Source organism: Gymnodraco acuticeps, unplaced genomic scaffold (assembly GCF_902827175.1).
Source record: "Gymnodraco acuticeps unplaced genomic scaffold, fGymAcu1.1, whole genome shotgun sequence".
Lineage (NCBI taxonomy): Eukaryota > Metazoa > Chordata > Actinopteri > Perciformes > Bathydraconidae > Gymnodraco > Gymnodraco acuticeps.
Genome location: NW_022991386.1, coordinates 165,841 through 185,836, shown reverse-complemented (window position 1 = coordinate 185,836; position 19,996 = coordinate 165,841). Strand labels below are relative to the sequence as shown.

The 19,996-nt window shown below is 42.3% G+C and overlaps 1 protein-coding gene across 1 annotated transcript in view; it reads left to right on the top strand.

Annotated features, from left to right (window-relative positions):
- Positions 1 to 19,996, top strand: part of LOC117563143 (membrane-associated guanylate kinase, WW and PDZ domain-containing protein 1) — an 88,191-nt gene that overhangs the window by 50,413 nt on the left and 17,782 nt on the right. Inside the window, 9 exon segments of the mRNA XM_034241317.1 lie at positions 3,492 to 3,678; positions 4,728 to 4,798; positions 6,625 to 6,786; positions 11,103 to 11,586; positions 12,414 to 12,764; positions 13,610 to 13,856; positions 14,427 to 14,490; positions 14,924 to 15,060; positions 15,062 to 15,338. Coding sequence (XP_034097208.1) covers positions 3,492 to 3,678; positions 4,728 to 4,798; positions 6,625 to 6,786; positions 11,103 to 11,586; positions 12,414 to 12,764; positions 13,610 to 13,856; positions 14,427 to 14,490; positions 14,924 to 15,060; positions 15,062 to 15,338 — 1,980 coding nt within the window.

The following is a 19,996-nucleotide window of genomic DNA, read 5'->3' as shown; positions in this document are numbered from 1 at the left end:
TTGACCCAGTGTATCAGTTTGTTGGGGAAATACTTTCCTAGGCCCATTACTTTGACCCGGTGTATCAGTTTGTTGGAGAAATACTTTCCTAGGCCCATTACTTTGACCCAGTGTATCAGTTTATTGGGGAAATAGTTTCCTATGCCCATTACTTTGACCCAGTGTATCAGTTTGTTGGGGAAATACTTTCCTAGGCCCATTACTTTGACCCAGTGTATCAGTTTGTTGGAGAAATACTTTCCGAGGCCCATTACTTTGACCCAGTGTATCAGTTTGTTGGAGAAATACTTTCCTAGGCCCATTACTTTGACCCAGTGTATCAGTTTGTTGGGGAAATACTTTCCTAGGCCCATTACTTTGACCCAGTGTATCAGTTTGTTGGAGAAATACTTTCATAGGCCCATTACTTTGACCCGGTGTATCAGTTTGTTGGAGAAATACTTTCCTAGGCCCATTGCTTTGACCCGGTGTATCAGTTTGTTGGGGAAATACTTTCCTAGGCCCATTACTTTGACCCGGTGTATCAGTTTGTTGGAGAAATACTTTCCTAGGCCCATTACTTTGACCCAGTGTATCAGTTTGTTGGGGAAATACTTTCCTAGGCCCATTACTTTGACCCAGTGTATCAGTTTGTTGGGGAAATACTTTCCTAGGCCCATTACTTTGACCCGGTGTATCAGTTTGTTGGGGAAATACTTTCCTAGGCCCATTACTTTGACCCGGTGTATCAGTTTGTTGGGGAAATACTTTCCTAAGCCCAACTTTGACCCAGTGTATCAGTTTTTTGGAGAAATACTTTCCTAGGCCCATTACTTTGACCCGGTGTATCAGTTTGTTGGGGAAATACTTTCCTAGGCCCATTACTTTGACCCGGTGTAGCAGTTTGTTGGAGAAATACTTTCCTAGGCCCATTACTTTGACCCAGTGTATCAGTTTGTTGGAAAAATACTTTCCTAGGCCCATTACTTTGACCCGGTGTAGCAGTTTGTTGGAGAAATACTTTCCTAGGCCCATTACTTTGACCCAGTGTATCAGTTTGTTGGGGAAATACTTTCCTAGGCCCATTACTTTGACCCGGTGTATCAGTTTGTTGGGGAAATACTTTCCTAGGCCCATTACTTTGACCCGGTGTATCAGTTTGTTGGGGAAATACTTTCCTAGGCCCATTACTTTGACCCAGTCTATCAGTTTGTTGGGGAAATACTTTCCTAGGCCCATTACTTTGACCCAGTCTATCAGTTTGTTGGGGAAATACTTTCCTAAGCCCAACTTTGACCCAGTGTATCAGTTTGTTGGGGAAATACTTTCCTAGGCCCATTACTTTGACCCAGTGTATCAGTTTGTTGGGTAAATACTTTCCTAGGCCCATTACTTTGACCCGGTGTATCAGTTTGTTAGGGAAATACTTTCCTAGGCCCATTACTTTGACCCAGTGTATCAGTTTGTTGGGGAAATACTTTCCTAGGCCCATTACTTTGACCCGGTGTATCAGTTTGTTGGGGAAATACTTTCCTAAGCCCAACTTTGACCCAGTGTATCAGTTTGTACTGCCCTCGTTGAGCACAGACCTGTGACAAGGCGGGTCTGTGTGACCATTTCCTGCCTGTTGGCATCAGCTGATAGAGGTGTTATTATAGTGCTTTATCTTGTTATGCACAATGTTGATTATTCTCTCAGAACCAGCTAAATACATGGGTCTGGGATCGAGATCTTCAGAACATGTCTTGTGAATTCTCCGGCCGAATCTCCAAATAAACCATCAGTGTTTGCCCTCAAAGTTCCAGCTCTCCTCATGTCTCTCTGAGTCTCCATTGCTTCAGAAGTTTCCATCACAACATATATACATTTACCTTTTAATGGTACTTTCTTAAGTAAAGGGTCTGAGGCTTCCTCCGGTAGAAGAAGCCCTGCAGCGCTCCATCTGCAGCTCAGTCTCTGATCCTCACATTAATCAATCATCTGCAGATTAGTATGCTCTAACTCTCCGCGGGGCTGGGGGGCATCGATCGCTGGATCTCCTCCAGAGGAAGGTCGGGGGGGAGGGGGGGTCATGTGACAAGGACAGAGGAAGAGGAAGCATTCAGATCCTTTACTGAAGTAACAATACCAAAAATACTCCATTACACGTACAAGTCCTATATTCCAAATCTCACTTTAGATATCATATAATTAGCTAAATGTACTTTTAAGTATCAGACATTATATCACAAGCTATTCAATAAATGTAGTGAAGTAGAAATAAATTATTCACCTTTTATATGCAGTAGTAGATTAGAAGTTGTTCTTTGTTTATGTTGTTTTCAACATATGTTGGAAAAGTGTGCAGGAACAATAGCACTAAAATGAATTTAATGGAGACAAATAACCTTATTAATTAAACGGCAATGCATGACAACCTGAAAACGGCCTTTTCCAAACCACTTAATCTCAATGTGTGCTGATAAAATCATGAAGGCGGTGTTTGAGAGTCTCACAAGTTCACAGAAGCCGAACAGAAGGCGAGTAGGAGATTAGGAGGTGAGGAAGGGAGGGAGGGAGGGAGGGAGGGAGGGTGTGGACAGGGCTGAGAGGAAAGGTGGAGGCAGAGTGGTGCAGCAGACAGGATGGAAGTGGGCTCAGATCCAGAGTCAGAGCCACAGGCAGCGTGGATCACACTGAGTTCTGCTGAGTCATGCTCTGAGGTGTGGGTGGTTCCCCTGGTTACGTCAGATCAGGAAGGACAGATACAAGGACAGAGAGGAGACAGCATGCATGTCTCTCTGTTCTGCTTTGTGGTATACTGCATGCATGGTCACACACTCACACACTCCGCCTCCTCAGAGAAATGCTGACCTCAGGGTTTTTCGCCTGACATCAGATTGCACAGCATCAGGTCGTTAACACAGGTTCAGCAGGAACTTGTTCACCTCCTGCATCTGCTAAGTGACTTAAAGTGAGAGAAATTGACACAAAGAACCAAGATTATAGACAATGCTGGCTTTAAAACAAATCTGATTTAAAGATCTAACTGTTTTCCAAGGTCACGTACAATGTGTTGGAGCACTAGCCGATAGAAGCGCGAGTGTTACACAATGATGTCACTATGTTCCAAAAGTCAAATTGAGACGGTGAGACATACATAAAGATTACACACTAATCTGAAACAAAATGAAATATCCAAATGTGAGATAAAAGTGTCAGCTAAATGAAACGTAATGACACAAGAGCCAAGATTTTAGACAATGTTGGCTTTTTGAAATCTGATTTAAAGATCTAATTTTCCAGGGTCACGTACAATGTGTTGGAGAGCTAGCCAATAGTGTTCCACAATGATGTCACTATGTTCCAGAAGTAAACAAAGGAGTCTAATGTAGACCAGTGTGTGTGTGAGAGAAATTCCTTCTGGAGGGAACACATGGATTTTAGCCTTTGCAGACCATTTACATGCACACAAAAAACATCACTGTTAATTTGTAGATTTGTAATGCTTGTGGTTGTCTCTGATATTGCAGGAGGCTCTGCAGGGCTCAGCAGCAGCGTCCCCCCCCCACACCGCCCCGCCGGCCGGCCCCGGGCCTCCAGCAGCGGGGGGGAGAGTCGAGGGTTTGAGAGCGGGATGATCGGCCGGCGGCTCAGAGGAGTGACCCCCGACCTCTGGGAGCAGGCCTTCAGCGACCCCGGGGACTCCTACTACTCAGAGTGAGGGTCTGCACACGGTCCGCAAATTCAAGATTCAATTCAAGGATTCAAGGCTTTTATTGTCATGTGTACATAGCTTCAGTGTAGTTATGACAATGGAAATCTGAGGTCACAGGCTCCTCCAACAGAGCAACACAATAACACAGATAATAGTGCAAGTAAATACAATAAAATAGAATGTAGTAGAAATAGTGCAGAATAGTCTCTGGGATGAAACTGGTGGTGGTTTTAGTCCTAAATATATCAGAATAAAACATGTTGATCAGAGAGCTTTAAAGGGGTTTTTACTCTCTCCTTACTTAGAGACAGACTAAGCTTACTGTCCCTTTATAATTACCAGACTAAGCAAAGGTAGGACCAAGTTATTATTTCTCAAGTCAGAAGATGTTCTCAAGTCTTTGCAGTGAAGTCTCAGGTACATCCTATTTCCATTTAGAGTTCAAAACCGGTCACAATGCGTCTCCGTCTTTTTTTTTCGGCCTGCACATGTATTTTTGTATGGAAACAAAATCATCCTTATTCAAATAAAAGGTTACATTCAGTGTGTTGGTTCGTTATGGTTGTCTCCTGCAACCCGATGTGATGCGGATCTAGTGTCGTCAACATAAGCTGATTCAGGAAATAAATTGATTAGTGGCAGTCCTTTAAAAAAAAAGTCATCTCTGGGCTTGGGGAAAGGCATTGAGTGTTTTCAAATCAAAATGCTAAGGTCCAAGTAAAGTCAAGCACGAGTCATTGGTGTTAGATTCCAAGTTTAAAATCTTTTTTTTCTAAAATCATCAAATTTGTGACTAAATTCTGACTTGAATGTCATGTGACTCAAGTTGACACCTCTGGATGGATATGACACATGGGATCGATCGTGGCATAAAAGAGAATATGTATATTTCCAAAAATAATAATGTCTATACGGCAAAGCTGCTATTTCCCCGTCTATCTACACCAGGCCCCTCTGTTAATCTCTGACTGTATTATGTTCACATGCTGCCACATTACATCCAGAACTCTTATGTTTCTGAGGAGGGAATCTTTTCTTCTGCTTTGTCTAGTCGTCACACAAAGAGGACCAACTGGCAGAGCCCTCGAGCCCCGAGCAGGGAGAGCGTCTACCAGAACGAATGTGAGCCTCGTCTTTTATTCCTTTTCTTCGGATGAAATCATTGCAACACTGGTGACACATGTATCTGTCTGAATGAAGCCCCATGTTTGTGAAGAGCGGAAGTAACAGACAGAGGCAGCTTGTTGCAGTCGAATGAGCTTTTTTATCTGAATGGAGCGAGTGATTAAGGCCTAAAGCTCTGCTGGCTCTCTGCCAGGCGCTCTGCTGCCTCCGTCATGTGACTGCATTTCCTAATTGGGTGGTCACATGACGCGCTGTTAAAAGAACAAGGACGTAATCTAGTTTTGATGTTTGTCTGACAGGCTGATTGTACACCCATCTGTTCCAGTGCTGTCCCAGTAAAGTGCAGCACTCCTGTCTCACCAGCAGAGGGGGGTAGAGTCTCCGTTATGGACACTATGACCTGCATGTAGAATATAGTATCTATAATCTCAGGATTAATAGATAAAAACAGAAGGATAACAAATGTATTTTCTCTTCACACACATATTTTGTAATGCTGTTAATACTGGGAATTGGGGTTTATGATATCTGCTTTATTTCAGAATAAAATAAGACTAAAATAATTATATAAATGTATTAGGTTAAATTACAAATTTGCAAGAAAAATGTACAAATAGAATACAAATAATTATATAAACATTAGACACTTAATTAAACATGTGTAAGAAGTGAAAATAAAAATGTACAATATATAATATTTAATTAATAGAAACTTATATTCATTTTTGATGAAAAAATGCAAATACAGTTAAATAAAATGATTTGTGGATTTATGTGTGCAACCACAGGCAATTGTTTAAATTGTTTACATGTATGCAACCTGAAATTGCTGCTCCACTTTACAAACATTCCCCGCTAAAAAAATATGACAACAAATAAAATCCTTTTCACTAGGTTTTCTTTTATGCAAAGTTAAGGTAGATAGTGTATAAAGTATACCCAGAATGCAGTGCTTTGGGAAGTCTAATGGATTATGCATCTGATTTTTTATGACGTAATGGATCCTGCTTTTAATGCACTTTACACTTTGGTGTGTGTGTGTGTGTGTGTGTGTGTGTGTGTGTGTGTGTGTGTGTGTGTGTGTGTGTGTGTGTGTGTGTGTGTGTGTGTGTGTGTGTGTGTGTGTGTGTGTGTGTGTGTGTGTGTGTGTGTGTGAACTTTTCTATTTATAAGTATATTTTGTTAAAAGCCATCTGGTGATTGGTTTGCAATTATCTGAATCTCTAAACCTTCTTCTTCATGAGAAGTACTTTTACTTTCTATACTCAAAGTATATTTGCTGTTAATACTTATTTCGCTCACATAAGTATTTTTAGACAACAGTATTTCTACTTGTCCTTAAGTAAAAGGTCTGTGTACTTCTTCCTCCACTGGTTCAGGTGCATACCATATGTAGATTAAATACATGTTAGTAATCTTAATTATTAGCACTAGTACACGACATATCTGCAGACTGAGGGCTGTATGCTGGTCGCTGATATCCTGCAGAACGTGAAATGAGAAGCTTTAATCAGCCGTGTATTTGAACGTCTCTCTACTTCCTGTCTGAGGTATTAAACCTCTCTGATCTCAGTAAGTGTGTATCTCAGTCCGCACCTAATCCTGAGAGCCGAACATCATAACACACACACATACGGTACACAAACACTCTCACACACACGTGAACATTTGAGTCTTTAAAACACACAGGACTCTTCCTCTCTCTCTCTGATTTCACTCTGGTGATCTGCTTGCTGCCTGAAAGTCTTTTACCACTTTTCCCTGGAAGTGATCCTCTCACCCTCTCTGTGTTTCTGGTTTCTTTTATCTCCGCTGATCCCCAGGGTTCACGGACCAGCCCCTGGAGCTGCGAGGCTTCCCGGTTCACGCTCTGCTCACTAAAGGTTCCAGAGGGTTTGGGTTCAACATCGTGGGAGGCAGCCGGCCCAGAGAGTTCCTGCAGATCTACAGCGTGACGTCCAGCGGACCCTCGGTGCTCCAGACAGGTGAAAACACAACCAGCAGATAGAGATAATGCACCGGACAGATCATACCATATGTATATATACTGTATATAATCAGATGGTTGAAGAGAGCAGTTGAGCAAAGGGTAAAGGCAAGTCGATTTATATAATGTATTTTAGCATAAAGGAATTTCATGGTGTTTTAAAATAAGAACTTTTAAGCCAGAGGTGGGAAGTAACTAAGTACATTTACTCAAGTACTGTACATAAGTAAAATGTTGAGCTACTTGTACTTTACTTTAGTATTTCCATTTTATTCTTCTTTGTACTTTTACTCCACTACAATTCAGAGGTAAATGGTGTACTTCTACTCCACTACATGTATTCAATACCTTTAGTTACTTCACAGATGTGGATGAATGATGTGAAATATAACCAAGTGTTGAATCAGACTTTAGTTCCACCTGGAGTAAATCCACCAGCTACCCTGCAGTATACAAAGTAATTCAAACTAGCTGCACCTTTACCAGCTTTGAGAACACTTTCATGATCAATCATTATAAAACATATCATATATGTTATTCTGAAATGGACCAATCTGCACAACGACTACTTTTACTGTCGCTACTTTCACTATATTTTGATGAGAATACTTTTCTACTTTCACTTGAGGAACATTTTGAATGCAGGACTTTTACTGTAACAGAGTATTCCTACACTCTGGTACTTCTACTTTGACTCAAGAACAAGATCTGAGTACTTCTACTTTGACTCAAGTACCAGATCTGAGTACTTCTACTTTTACTCAAGTACAAGATCTGAGTACTTCTACTTTTACTCAAGTACAAGATCTGAGTACTTCTACTTTTACTCAAGAACAATATCTGAGTACTTCTACTTTTACTCAAGTACAAGATCTGAGTACTTCTACTTTTACTCAAGAACAATATCTGAGTACTTCTACTTTTACTCAAGTACCAGATCTGAGTACTTCTACTTTTACTCAAGTACAAGATCTGAGTACTTCTACTTTTACTCAAGTACAAGATCTGAGTACTTCTACTTTTACTCAAGTACAATATCTGAGTACTTCTACTTTTACTCAAGTACAAGATCTGAGTACTTCTACTTTTACTCAAGTACCAGATCTGAGTACTTCTACTTTTACTCAAGTACAAGATCTGAGTACTTCTACTTTTACTCAAGTACAAGATCTGAGTACTTCTACTTTTACTCAAGTACAAGATCTGAGTACTTCTACTTTTACTCAAGTACAAGATCTGAGTACTTCTACTTTTACTCAAGTTCAAGATCTGAGTACTTTTACTTTTACTCAAGTACAAGATCTGAGTACTTCTACTTTTACTCAAGTACCAGATCTGAGTACTTCTACTTTTACTCAAGTACAAGATCTGAGTACTTCTACTTTTACTCAAGTACCAGATCTGAGTACTTCTACTTTTACTCAAGTACAAGATCTGAGTACTTCTACTTTTACTCAAGTACCAGATCTGAGTACTTCTACTTTGACTCAAGTACCAGATCTGAGTACTTCTACTTTTACTCAAGTACAAGATCTGAGTACTTCTACTTTTACTCAAGTACAAGATCTGAGTACTTCTACTTTTACTCAAGAACAATATCTGAGTACTTCTACTTTTACTCAAGTACAAGATCTGAGTACTTCTACTTTTACTCAAGAACAATATCTGAGTACTTCTACTTTTACTCAAGTACAAGATCTGAGTACTTCTACTTTACTACAATATCTGAGTACTTCTACTTTTACTCAAGTACCAGATCTGAGTACTTCTACTTTTACTCAAGTACAAGATCTGAGTACTTCTACTTTTACTCAAGTACAAGATCTGAGTACTTCTACTTTTACTCAAGTACAAGATCTGAGTACTTCTACTTTTACTCAAGTACAAGATCTGAGTACTTCTACTTTTACTCAAGTACCAGATCTGAGTACTTCTACTTTACTCAAGTACAAGATCTGAGTACTTCTACTTTTACTCAAGTACAAGATCTGAGTACTTCTACTTTTACTCAAGTACAAGATCTGAGTACTTCTACTTTTACTCAAGTACAAGATCTGAGTACTTCTACTTTTACTCAAGTTCAAGATCTGAGTACTTTTACTTTTACTCAAGTACAAGATCTGAGTACTTCTACTTTTACTCAAGTACCAGATCTGAGTACTTCTACTTTACTCAAGTACAAGATCTGAGTACTTCTACTTTTACTCAAGTACCAGATCTGAGTACTTCTACTTTTACTCAAGTACAAGATCTGAGTACTTCTACTTTTACTCAAGTAACCAGATCTGAGTACTTCTACTACTTTACTCAAGTACCAGATCTGAGTACTTCTACTTTTACTCAAGTACAAGATCTGAGTACTTCTACTTTCACTCAAGTACCAGATCTGAGTACTTCTACTTTCACTCAAGTACAAGATCTGAGTACTTCTACTTTTACTCAAGTACAAGATCTGAGTACTTCTACTTTTACTCAAGTACCAGATCTGAGTACTTCTACTTTTACTCAAGTACAAGATCTGAGTACTTCTACTTTTACTCAAGTACCAGATCTGAGTACTTCTACTTTTACTCAAGTACAAGATCTGAGTACTTCTACTTTCACTCAAGTACCAGATCTGAGTACTTCTACTTTCACTCAAGTACCAGATCTGAGTACTTCTACTTTCACTCAAGTACCAGATCTGAGTACTTCTACTTTTACTCAAGTACAAGATCTGAGTACTTCTACTTTTACTCAAGAACAAGATCTGAGTACTTCTACTTTTACTCAAGAACAAGATCTGAGTACTTCTACTTTCACTCAAGAACAAGACCTGAGTACTTCTACTTTCACTCAAGTACCAGATCTGAGTACTTCTACTTTGACTCAAGTACCAGATCTGAGTACTTCTACTTTGACTCAAGTACCAGATCTGAGTACTTCTCCCACCTCTGCTTAAAGCATGGAGTGCAAAAGAAGAACATTCAAATGTATTTAAAACAGTCAATAAGAGACAATAAAATAGAAAGTTTAGAAATAAGAAGCGATAGAATGCAACAATAGAAGATACAGTGCAGTGTAAACTTAAACTGAAATAGGTATTTGATTACTTAAAAGACAGCGGGGAAAGCAGGATACGTTTATTAATATAGCACATTAGGACAAAAAGACAAATCAAAAGTGCTTTACAAAAAGCTTAACGCACTGAGACAAAGTGCAAAAGAAACGTATTATAAATAACATCAAACGAGTTTAAAGTGCCGTTAGAATAGAAAATGAAAGCAAGCTAAAATAGAATAAGACAGATTTAAAATACGATAATGAAAGGTGCATTGACGTTTTAAATGAAACATCAATGACATGCAGAAGTGGTTTGTTTGCAGTTAGTGATAAAACAGAATTATAATATTCTAAAATAATATAAAATAATATGAAAAGAGCCCTTCGTCTTGAGAAGTACTTTTACTTTCTATACTCAAAGTATATTTGCTGTTAATACTTATTTCGCTCACATAGCATTCTAAATTAAGATTTTTTTGTGTGTAAGTATTTTTAGACAACAGTATTTCTACTTGTCCTTAAGTAAAAGGTCTGTGTACTTCTTCCTCCACTGGTTCAGGTGCATACCATATGTAGATTAAATACATGTTAGTAATCTTAATTATTAGTACTAGTACACGACATATCTGCAGACTGAGGGCTGTATGCTGGTCGCTGATATCCTGCAGAACGTGAAATGAGAAGCTTTAATCAGCCGTGTGTTTGAACGTCTCTCTACTTCCTGTCTGAGGTATTAAACCTCTCTGATCTCAGTAAGTGTGTATCTCAGTCCGCACCTAATCCTGAGAGCCGAACATCATAACACACACACATACGGTACACACACACACACACACACACACACACACACACACACACACACACACACACACACACACACACACACACACACACACACACACACACACACACACACCACACAGAGAAGCATCCACACAGGCAGATATTACCTCTGAAGCTGCAGCACTGATCTACTTCATATCTGATAATAGGGTTACAGGGAGTAGCTGCTGGGATTAGTCACACACACACACACACACACACACACACACACACACACACACACACACACACACACACACACACACACACACACACACACAGGGTTTCCTATGCACGTTGTTAAACACAGATATTTAAAGGAGTACTTCACCCGCAAAATGATATTCTTCTCTCATTCTTAAATTGGTGAAAGAACTCAATTACAACTTCCGAGTACTTCTCCCTCCTCTAAGTATGACTAACTCTATCTCTCTCTTGTCTTCCCCCCAGCGGACATCCTGGTGTTCATCAGCGGAGTGTGTGTGTTGGGGTTTTCCCACAAAGAGGCGGTGGAGCTGCTGCAGGCGGTGCCCTCGGGCCACAGTGTGGACGTGGAGGTTACCCGGGGTTACCCCATGCTCTACACCCCCGACGGCTGCCCCAAGCTGCCCCCACCCAGGCTCCTGGACCCCCCACCCACCACCACCCAGCCTAAGCCCCGCCTCCCGACCCCCACCCCCACTCACCATCAACTGCACTTCAACTACAGCTACACGGAGCCGGGGGGGGTCGATCTGGACGCCAACGGGAACACCATGTCCTTCTCCTCCAGAGCCCCCCCCTCGTACAGGCGCTCCAGCATGAGCAACGCCGCCTCGCCCCCCTCCACCCGGCCCCCCCGCCACCTGAGGAGCCTGACCCGCCTGCAGGCCTTCGACCCGACGCTCGCCAGCCAGAGCGACAGCGAGGTGGTGTCGGCCATCGGGTCACACAGGTGAGGGGGGGCTTCATTTTGAACTTTTCATCCACTTTTTAAAAGTTTAAAATGGACTTGAATTGGGTTCAATTTAAGTTTTATTTCAAAGTTTTTCTATCGCTTCAAATGTTTGCTTATCAGACCGTCACAGGTGACCCCTGCAGGCAGAGGGGCTTCACTTTGGAGCTTTTGATAAACGTTTTAAAGTTTTTAAATAATTAGTAGTGGATTTAAAGTTGATTTGAATTGGGTTGAATTTGTATTTTATATCAAAGTTTTTCTATCGCTTCAAATCTTTACAGACAGTCACACGCATGCAGGGGGGCTTCATTCTGAACGTGTGATGCACTTTTTTAAGGTTTTGTAAACTTGAGCAGTTAATTGAACTGATTTGATTTACATTTTATATCAAAGTTTACTTCACCCGCACACACAGCTGAGGTGCATTCATTTTTTTTAAAACATTTTTAAATAATAAGCCATTGATGCAGAATATTTTTTTTTATTCGTTTCCCTATAATTTCTTTATTAGTCTTTACAAACTGCCAGCGGATCACACAGGTGACTCCTGCACGCACTGCGGAGGGGCTTCATCTTGAATTTGTATCACACTCAAATAATCAGTAGTCCACTGCAGTGATTTGAACGGGATTTTAAATATAGTAGAAATTAGGTTGAATTTCAAGGTGTTTCTACAAGTTCAAATGAGTTTTATGTCTCATGTATATATATTTATGTTGGGCCTTGGACTTCAGATGTATCTCCCCTGTAGCTGTGCATTCGACAATAAAGCCTTTGAACTTGGAACTTTGTTGATTTTGACTTTGTTTACTCTTTTTCCTCAGGTCTTCGATGATCCGTAACCACAACAACAACTCTCTCTCCGCTCCCCAGCCCCCGCCCCGCTACGGCTTCAAGTCTTCAGAGAGCGACCTGTCCTCCGGCAACATGTCCACCTCCCGCCTGCCGCTGCCCCTCTCCCCCCACAGAGCCTCCTCCTCCCCCCACAGAGCCTCCTCCTCCCCCCACAGAGCCTCCTCCTCCCCCCACAGAGCCTCCTCCTCCCTCCACAGCACGTCCCCCCACCTCTTCAGACCGCAGAGCTCCCACCTGAGACCCCCAGTGACCCCCGAGCACCAGAACTACAAGCAGAACCAGCAGAACCACCACCAGAACCACCGGGGAGCCAATGGCTTGTAAGAAATATATTCTTCTCTTCCTGACTATTGCTACTGAGCAATAACCAGAATCATTTTATGTGCAAAACATCATTTTTATGAAATCCCATAATCACAATATGTTCAGCAGATATCTCTGACTCTGATTTGATTCTGATTCTGACTCTGACTCTGACTCTGACTCTGACTCTGACTCTGACTCTGACTCTGACTCTGACTCTTACTCTGACTCTGATTCTGACTCTGACTCTGACTCTGACTCTTACTCTGACTCTGACTCTGACTCTGACTCTGACTCTGACTCTTACTCTGACTCTGACTCTTACTCTGACTCTGACTCTTACTCTGTGTCTTACTCTGACTCTGACTCTTACTCTGACTCTGACTCTTACTCTGACTCTTACTCTGACTCTGACTCTTACTCTTACTCTGACTCTTACTCTGTGTCTTACGGCCCGTCCACACAGCGGCGTGCGTTGAAGCTTGCCGGCGGGCGTGTCTGAAACTCGACCAACAACCAATCACATGAATCTCCCGCCCCTGACACACAAGCAGCGGTTTGATTGGCTAGAGCTTGTACTGGCATATGATTCGATTGGCTGACGCTTCTGCCGAGGCCTCAAAAGTTGAACATTGCTCAACTTTTGCAGCGAGCCACGCCAGCAAAGCTCTGCGTCGCTTCCCACAATGCAGTTCGGCGAAAAGTGACGTCACCCCATTCAAAGTGAATGGTGAAGCTTTCAACGCACGCCGCTGTGTGGACGGACCGTCACTCTGTCTCTGACTCTGACTCATGTCCTGTCTCTTACTCTTCTTCTGACTCTTCGTCTAACTCTCTCTCTGACTCTTCTTCTGACCCCCAGCAGCCCTCTCTCCTCTCCCGGGGGGGTGAGTGTGGGCAGTCTGAGCGGGGGGGAGCTGGTCCCGGTGGCACTCTCTCAGACGGAGGGGGATCAGGGTCTGGGCTTCAGTGTGACGGCGGGGGGGCCGGGGGGCCGCATGAGCCTCGTGAGGAGGGTCTGGGACAGGAAGCAGTGCGGCGCCCTGCAGCCGGGGGACGCCATCGTGAAGATCAATGGGGCGGACGTCCAGAGCCTCAGCTTCTCACAGGTGGACACACACACACACACACACACACACACATACACACACACACACACACACACACACACACACACACACACACACACACAACCTTACTCAGGCTATTCTCAAGCTTCATAGTCTATCAGGGTGTCCCATTTCACATATCTCAAATACACTGCATTTAGCTGAACCTTTTACTCAAAGCACATGAAAAGCCAGAGAAGTGTGATCTAAATATTAGTTATAGTTCATGAGTTCGAACTGAGTTTCTTGATCTCTTTTTTGCTTAAAATGTGGCAACGTCTGCTTTCCACCTCTTAGTTTAGGTTTATTGGTTTAGTTGTCAGGGACCAACAAAAGATGAATCTTGATTGGGCCAAATTTGACCCAGAGTGACCCACCCGAACACCAAATTATACAAAACATTTTCATTCATCTTTTCAGCAAGAAAACGTAAAAAAAAAAAAGCCCGTAAACAAGTGGCTGAATTATTAAAAAGACAACACTGGGTTTTCTCCGGCTGTTTTTCAACCAATTTGAAAACATGAATTGAGTTGAGTGATGATATATATATTACATTATGCTTGTTCACAGGTGCAAACTATCCTGCAGGAGCACACCAAGCAGGCGGAGGTCATCCTGCTGGTTTACAGAGGAGGTAATGCTTTCACTTTCATATAAAGTCACATATATTCATCAGATATTCTCTGTGTGTAAACCATCTCAATACAAATATAATGTAAATACAAATATATCATCTCTGTTGGGAAAATACTGAATGTCCTCTTCCAACATGAGAGTAACATGATAACAAAGGTATCCCAACTGTAGCTGTGAACATGACAGGATGTGTGATTACCTAGAAGAGCATCAGGACTGTTTGAGGCATATGATAGCTCTGTGATTAACATGATGATTCAGCCTCTATGGAGATAGACATATGACAAGCATGCTCATTTCTGACGTGGAGCTAATCTGAAGTAAACATTGAATACTGCTGGAGAGGATCACAAATGGAAGGATGGATCCTGATATTGAAGCTCAAGCCGGGGACCAGTGAGATTTTTCTAACAATCTCTCTATCTCACCAGGCATCTATCACTCGTCCGTCTCCCCCGGCTCCCTGCGGAGACTCCCCCCTCCTCTACTCCGCCCCCCTCCCCCCCCTGTCAGCTCAGACTCCTCCCACTTCCTCCCTGACTCCCTCCCTGTTCCCCGGACCTCCCACAGCGCCCCCCCCCTCCCCGGCGCCCCACCTGCACTCCTCCTGCCTGGTCCAGAGCACCAGCTTCCTGGAGTCCATCCCGGTGACGCTGACCATGGAGCCGCGGGACTGGATCAACACGGGGCTGGAGGACGAGGCGGGGGCCGTCCCAACGCAGGACTTGGGTCTGGAGAGGGGGGGGAAGACCAGGCCCCTCCGAGGGTTTGACGTGGAGCTGAGGAGGAAACCGGGCGAGGGATTCGGGTTCGTCATCGCATCGCAGGACGTGGAGAACGGAAAAGGTACTTTTAGTCCATCAGTTCAAGTCAAAGTCACTTCAATGTCAATCTTTCAGTTTGTTTTAAATTCACTTAAAATGAAGGCAGCTCTTTCCCCCTTACGTTTACTTACGTATTAGGGCTGTGAACAATAACAATATGGAGTGAGGGGAATGTGGTCAAAGTTAGAGGAAAAACTTGCGATGCTATACAACGGCCCAAAACATTTTAATGAGGAGAATCGCGTTGCACTTTGAAAAACAAAAACATTGGCGTTCAGGATTATAGAGTTGGTCGGCGTTTTGTATTTGCAGCGTTTCCTTTATTCAGTGCTTTTAGTAAACGCCGCGCATGTGTCTTCCAGTTGGTGAAGATGTTTCGGTACATTTGTGTATTTTTTATTTGCAACATTTCTGAAGCTGCTTTTTCTAATATAAATGTTCTGGCTAAAAAAAACATGAACCTGAAAAAAAGCAATATATTTGCCCTTTACATCTAGCACTCTACGGTTTGCAGAACGACCTCTCTGAAGTAGAACAGACAATATGTCATATTAATCTAACTTTTTGGGCCTGATATGATACTTGGGAACCCGCCAGGTTTCATTTGGACGTCCTTGTGGACCGACGCGCCATTAAGTAATTACACATTAAAGAGTGGTCAACGTGGCCCGATGCCAGCAGTCAGGAGGCATCATCAACCCCTCAGGCTGGTTTTAACTTGCATTGTTAAAGGAAACGTTAGTTTGTCACGGTCTGGTTTATCATGGAGTTCACGTTGGGATAGTAAACAATATAATAATGTTTTGTTTTTGGTTTGTTGGTCCGCCTGCAGCAGGAAAACAGAAACACTACTGGAATGAAACTCAGTGAAGCGAGGGGCCAAGAAAGTCCCATTAAATGTTGGAGCAGATCCCAATCACACATTATTTTTAACTTGAACTTTGCAACAATCCCTGAGTGCCCTTCTACGTCTGAATGGATTATAAAAAAAGCTAAACACCAATGCAGTACCCGTGAGATGTTGCGTGGTTTTGTTTTTTGCATGTTATGTGATGGGAGGTTACTTTCTACGTGTTAGGTAAAGGTACACACGACTCCAGGAAGTCACTTTCCTTTGTTTACTTCAGGAATATGGTGACATCACTTTGTAACACTCGCACTCCTATTGGCTAGCGCTGCAACACATTGTACGTGATAGGCTAAGGGGCGGGATATCTCTAAGCGGTTGACCAATCACAACAGAGCTGGCCAGCTAACCAATCAGTAGAGACACTACATACTGATATACACCTGAACATCAGCAGGAGAGGACTCTTTAAAGTAGAGACACTACATACTGATATACACCTGAACATCAGCAGGAGAGGACTCTTTAAAGTAGAGACACTACATACTGATATACACCTGAACATCAGCAGGAGAGGACTCTTTAAAGTAGAGACACTACATACTGATATACACCTGAACATCAGCAGGAGAGGACTCTTTAAAGTAGAGACACTACATACTGATATACACCTGAACATCAGCAGGAGAGGACTCTTTAAAGTAGAGACACTACATACTGATATACACCTGAACATCAGCAGGAGAGGACTCTTTAAAGTAGAGACACTACATACTGATATACACCTGAACATCAGCAGGAGAGGACTCTTTAAAGTAGAGACACTACATACTGATATACCCCTGAACATCAGCAGGAGAGGACTCTTTAAAGTAGAGACACTACATACTGATATACACCTGAACATCAGCAGGAGAGGACTCTTTAAAGTAGAGACACTACATACTGATATACACCTGAACATCAGGCAGGAGAGGACTCTTTAAAAGTAGAGGACACTACATGCTGATATACACCTGAACATCAGCAGGAGAGGACTCTTTAAAGTAGAGACACTACATACTGATATACCCCTGAACATCAGCAGGAGAGGACTCTTTAAAGTAGAGACACTACATACTGATATACACCTGAACTCAGCAGGAGAGGACTCTTTAAAGTAGAGACACTACATACTGATATACACCTGAACATCAGCAGGAGAGGACTCTTTAAAGTAGAGACACTACATACTGATATACACCTGAACATCAGCAGGAGAGGACTCTTTAAAGTAGAGGACACTACATACTGATATACACCTGAACATCAGCAGGAGAGGACTCTTTAAAGTAGAGAGACACTACATACTGATATACACCTGAACATCAGCAGGAGAGGACTCTTTAAAGTAGAGACACTACATACTGATATACACCTGAACATCAGCAGAAGGAGAGGACTATTTAAAGTAGAGACACTACATACTGATATACACCTGAACATCAGCAGGAGAGGACTCTTTAAAGTCGAGACACTACATACTGATATACACCTGAACATCAGCAGGAGAGGACTCTTTAAAGTAGATACACTACATACTGATATACACCTGAACATCAGCAGGAGAGGACTCTTTAAAGTCGAGACACTACATACTGATATACACCTGAACATCAGCAGGAGAGGACTCTTTAAAGTAGAGACACTACATACTGATATACACCTGAACATCAGCAGGAGAGGACTCTTTAAAGTAGAGAACACTACATACTGATATACACCTGAACATCAGCAGGAGAGCACTCTTTAAAGTAGAGACACTACATACTGATATACACCTGAACATCAGCAGGAGAGGACTCTTTAAAGTAGAGACACTACATACTGATATACACCTGAACATCAGCAGGAGAGGACTCTTTAAAACCTGTGAATAGCAAGCAACCTGTATAGGGCCTCTTTAATCTTATTACTGGCTACATTTAAGAGGTATTTAGAAGAAATACTGTGACTGTGTTTCCCCACAAATGTCCAAATAGCCTTTAGAATTTTTTTAATATTTATGTTTAATCTCACTTGTTTATATTCTCTCCGTGAAGCGAACACCTCCCGCTCTGATTAGCTTTTTAGTGAAGTGCTCATGAATAGCAGGTTAACCAGGGTTGCCAACTTTGGGTACCTGGCTGGAGTGAGATTTTGATATCATGGGTTTAATTACACATATGCGCACTAAATGACTGCTATCATTAGTAGCGGGACCTTAGCATATATATAGGATATATATACAATATATACAAATACACAATATTGGACACAGACTATAAAGGGCACAACGTTTCATTCACTAATGAAAGTCAAACACATGTTTCCACTGTTTTATTGTGTGCATAGGCCTGTCGCGATACGCAATTAATTGACTTATCGTACGATAAATAACAATTAAAAATTAAATTTCCATTTACATCAGGATGTGACTGTTTGAAAGGATGTACTTGAATTATTATTATTATTATATATTATCAGTATGTCAGAGATCTAAAATGGTCATACAACGGTGCCGACAATATTATCGTTTATCGCAATAATTTCCGGGAAAATGTATCCAACAAAATTCATTATCGTGAGAGGCCTATACATGAAACACACAAACACATCTACAGACTTACTCCAAACTGCCAAACATATTAATTAACACACTCTCACTCTCATACTCTCTTTGACTGTATTTTGGCCGAGTAGAACGATAAGCAGCAGACTTTTACTTTGTTATCACTGGATCTTAGATCTGCGCATGCGCAATACGGGTCGGGATTGACCAACCGTCTCCCACTGCTCTGCTGTCTGTTAACGTTGTTAAGAGTGGTGGGGGCGGGGAGGGAGCGGATCGACAGCTTGAGCAGCTGTCAACTCAACATTGTAAATAACTAACCAAAAACGATCGCCGGTTCATCTTGTTTTTGGCGTAAGAATAGTTTGGGCAGCGTGAGAGCGTGAGATTGAGAGTGAAAGCATGTGTCACACGCCAGATGCGTGAGAGTTGGCAACCCTGGGTTAACAGAGATAAATCACCCCTCCTCCTCCTCTTCCCCCCCATGTGTTGCGTTGGCTGCCCTCTGCTCAATTTGATGCAGTCCAATTTCCTTCATGGCCCTCGGGAACACGCAGTCGTTTCCACGGGGAGATTATACGGTGCACCTGTTTCTGCAGCACCTGTTCTTCATTAACACCTCCCTCTCCATATCTGTCTTTATCCTCCATCACTTCCTCTCTTCATCGTCCTCTCTCCATCACTCTTATCTCCCTAACAGCCTCCCTCCCTCTCTCCCCTCTCTCCCTCTCTCCCTCTCTCCCTCTCTCCCTCTCTCCCCCTTTACTCTGCAGTGAAAGCGTCCAGCGTCTGGTTTTTCCAAAGATTAAAACTGTCTCTCCCTTCCTCCCCTCGCCTCCCACCTTCCTCTCCACTGCTCTCTGGATGCTCAGGAGAAATGCTTCGCTGAACCTCCTCAGACGTGTTGTTTCAGTTCCTGTTCCTCTCCAGGAATATAAAGGATTATTCTTTTTCCTTTTTCCCTGTGTGTGTGTTTGTTTCTGCACATGCTAATCAAAGAGCCATGCTGGAGAGACTACAGTCCGCTTTGAAAACTGTCAAGGAGTCCAAACGTAATTATGGCTATATGTTTACTTCCAAAACAAGAGGGGGGTTTGGTGCAGTGTGCAGCGGTGTGCGCGAGGGTTGAAGTCAGTGTTGCACGCTGAAGTTTGTCTGCAGGAAAGTTAGATCCACATGCTCTGGATGATCGGTGATGACACTGATGCTGTTGCGTTATCTATTGTGCTTATTTGACCATTTA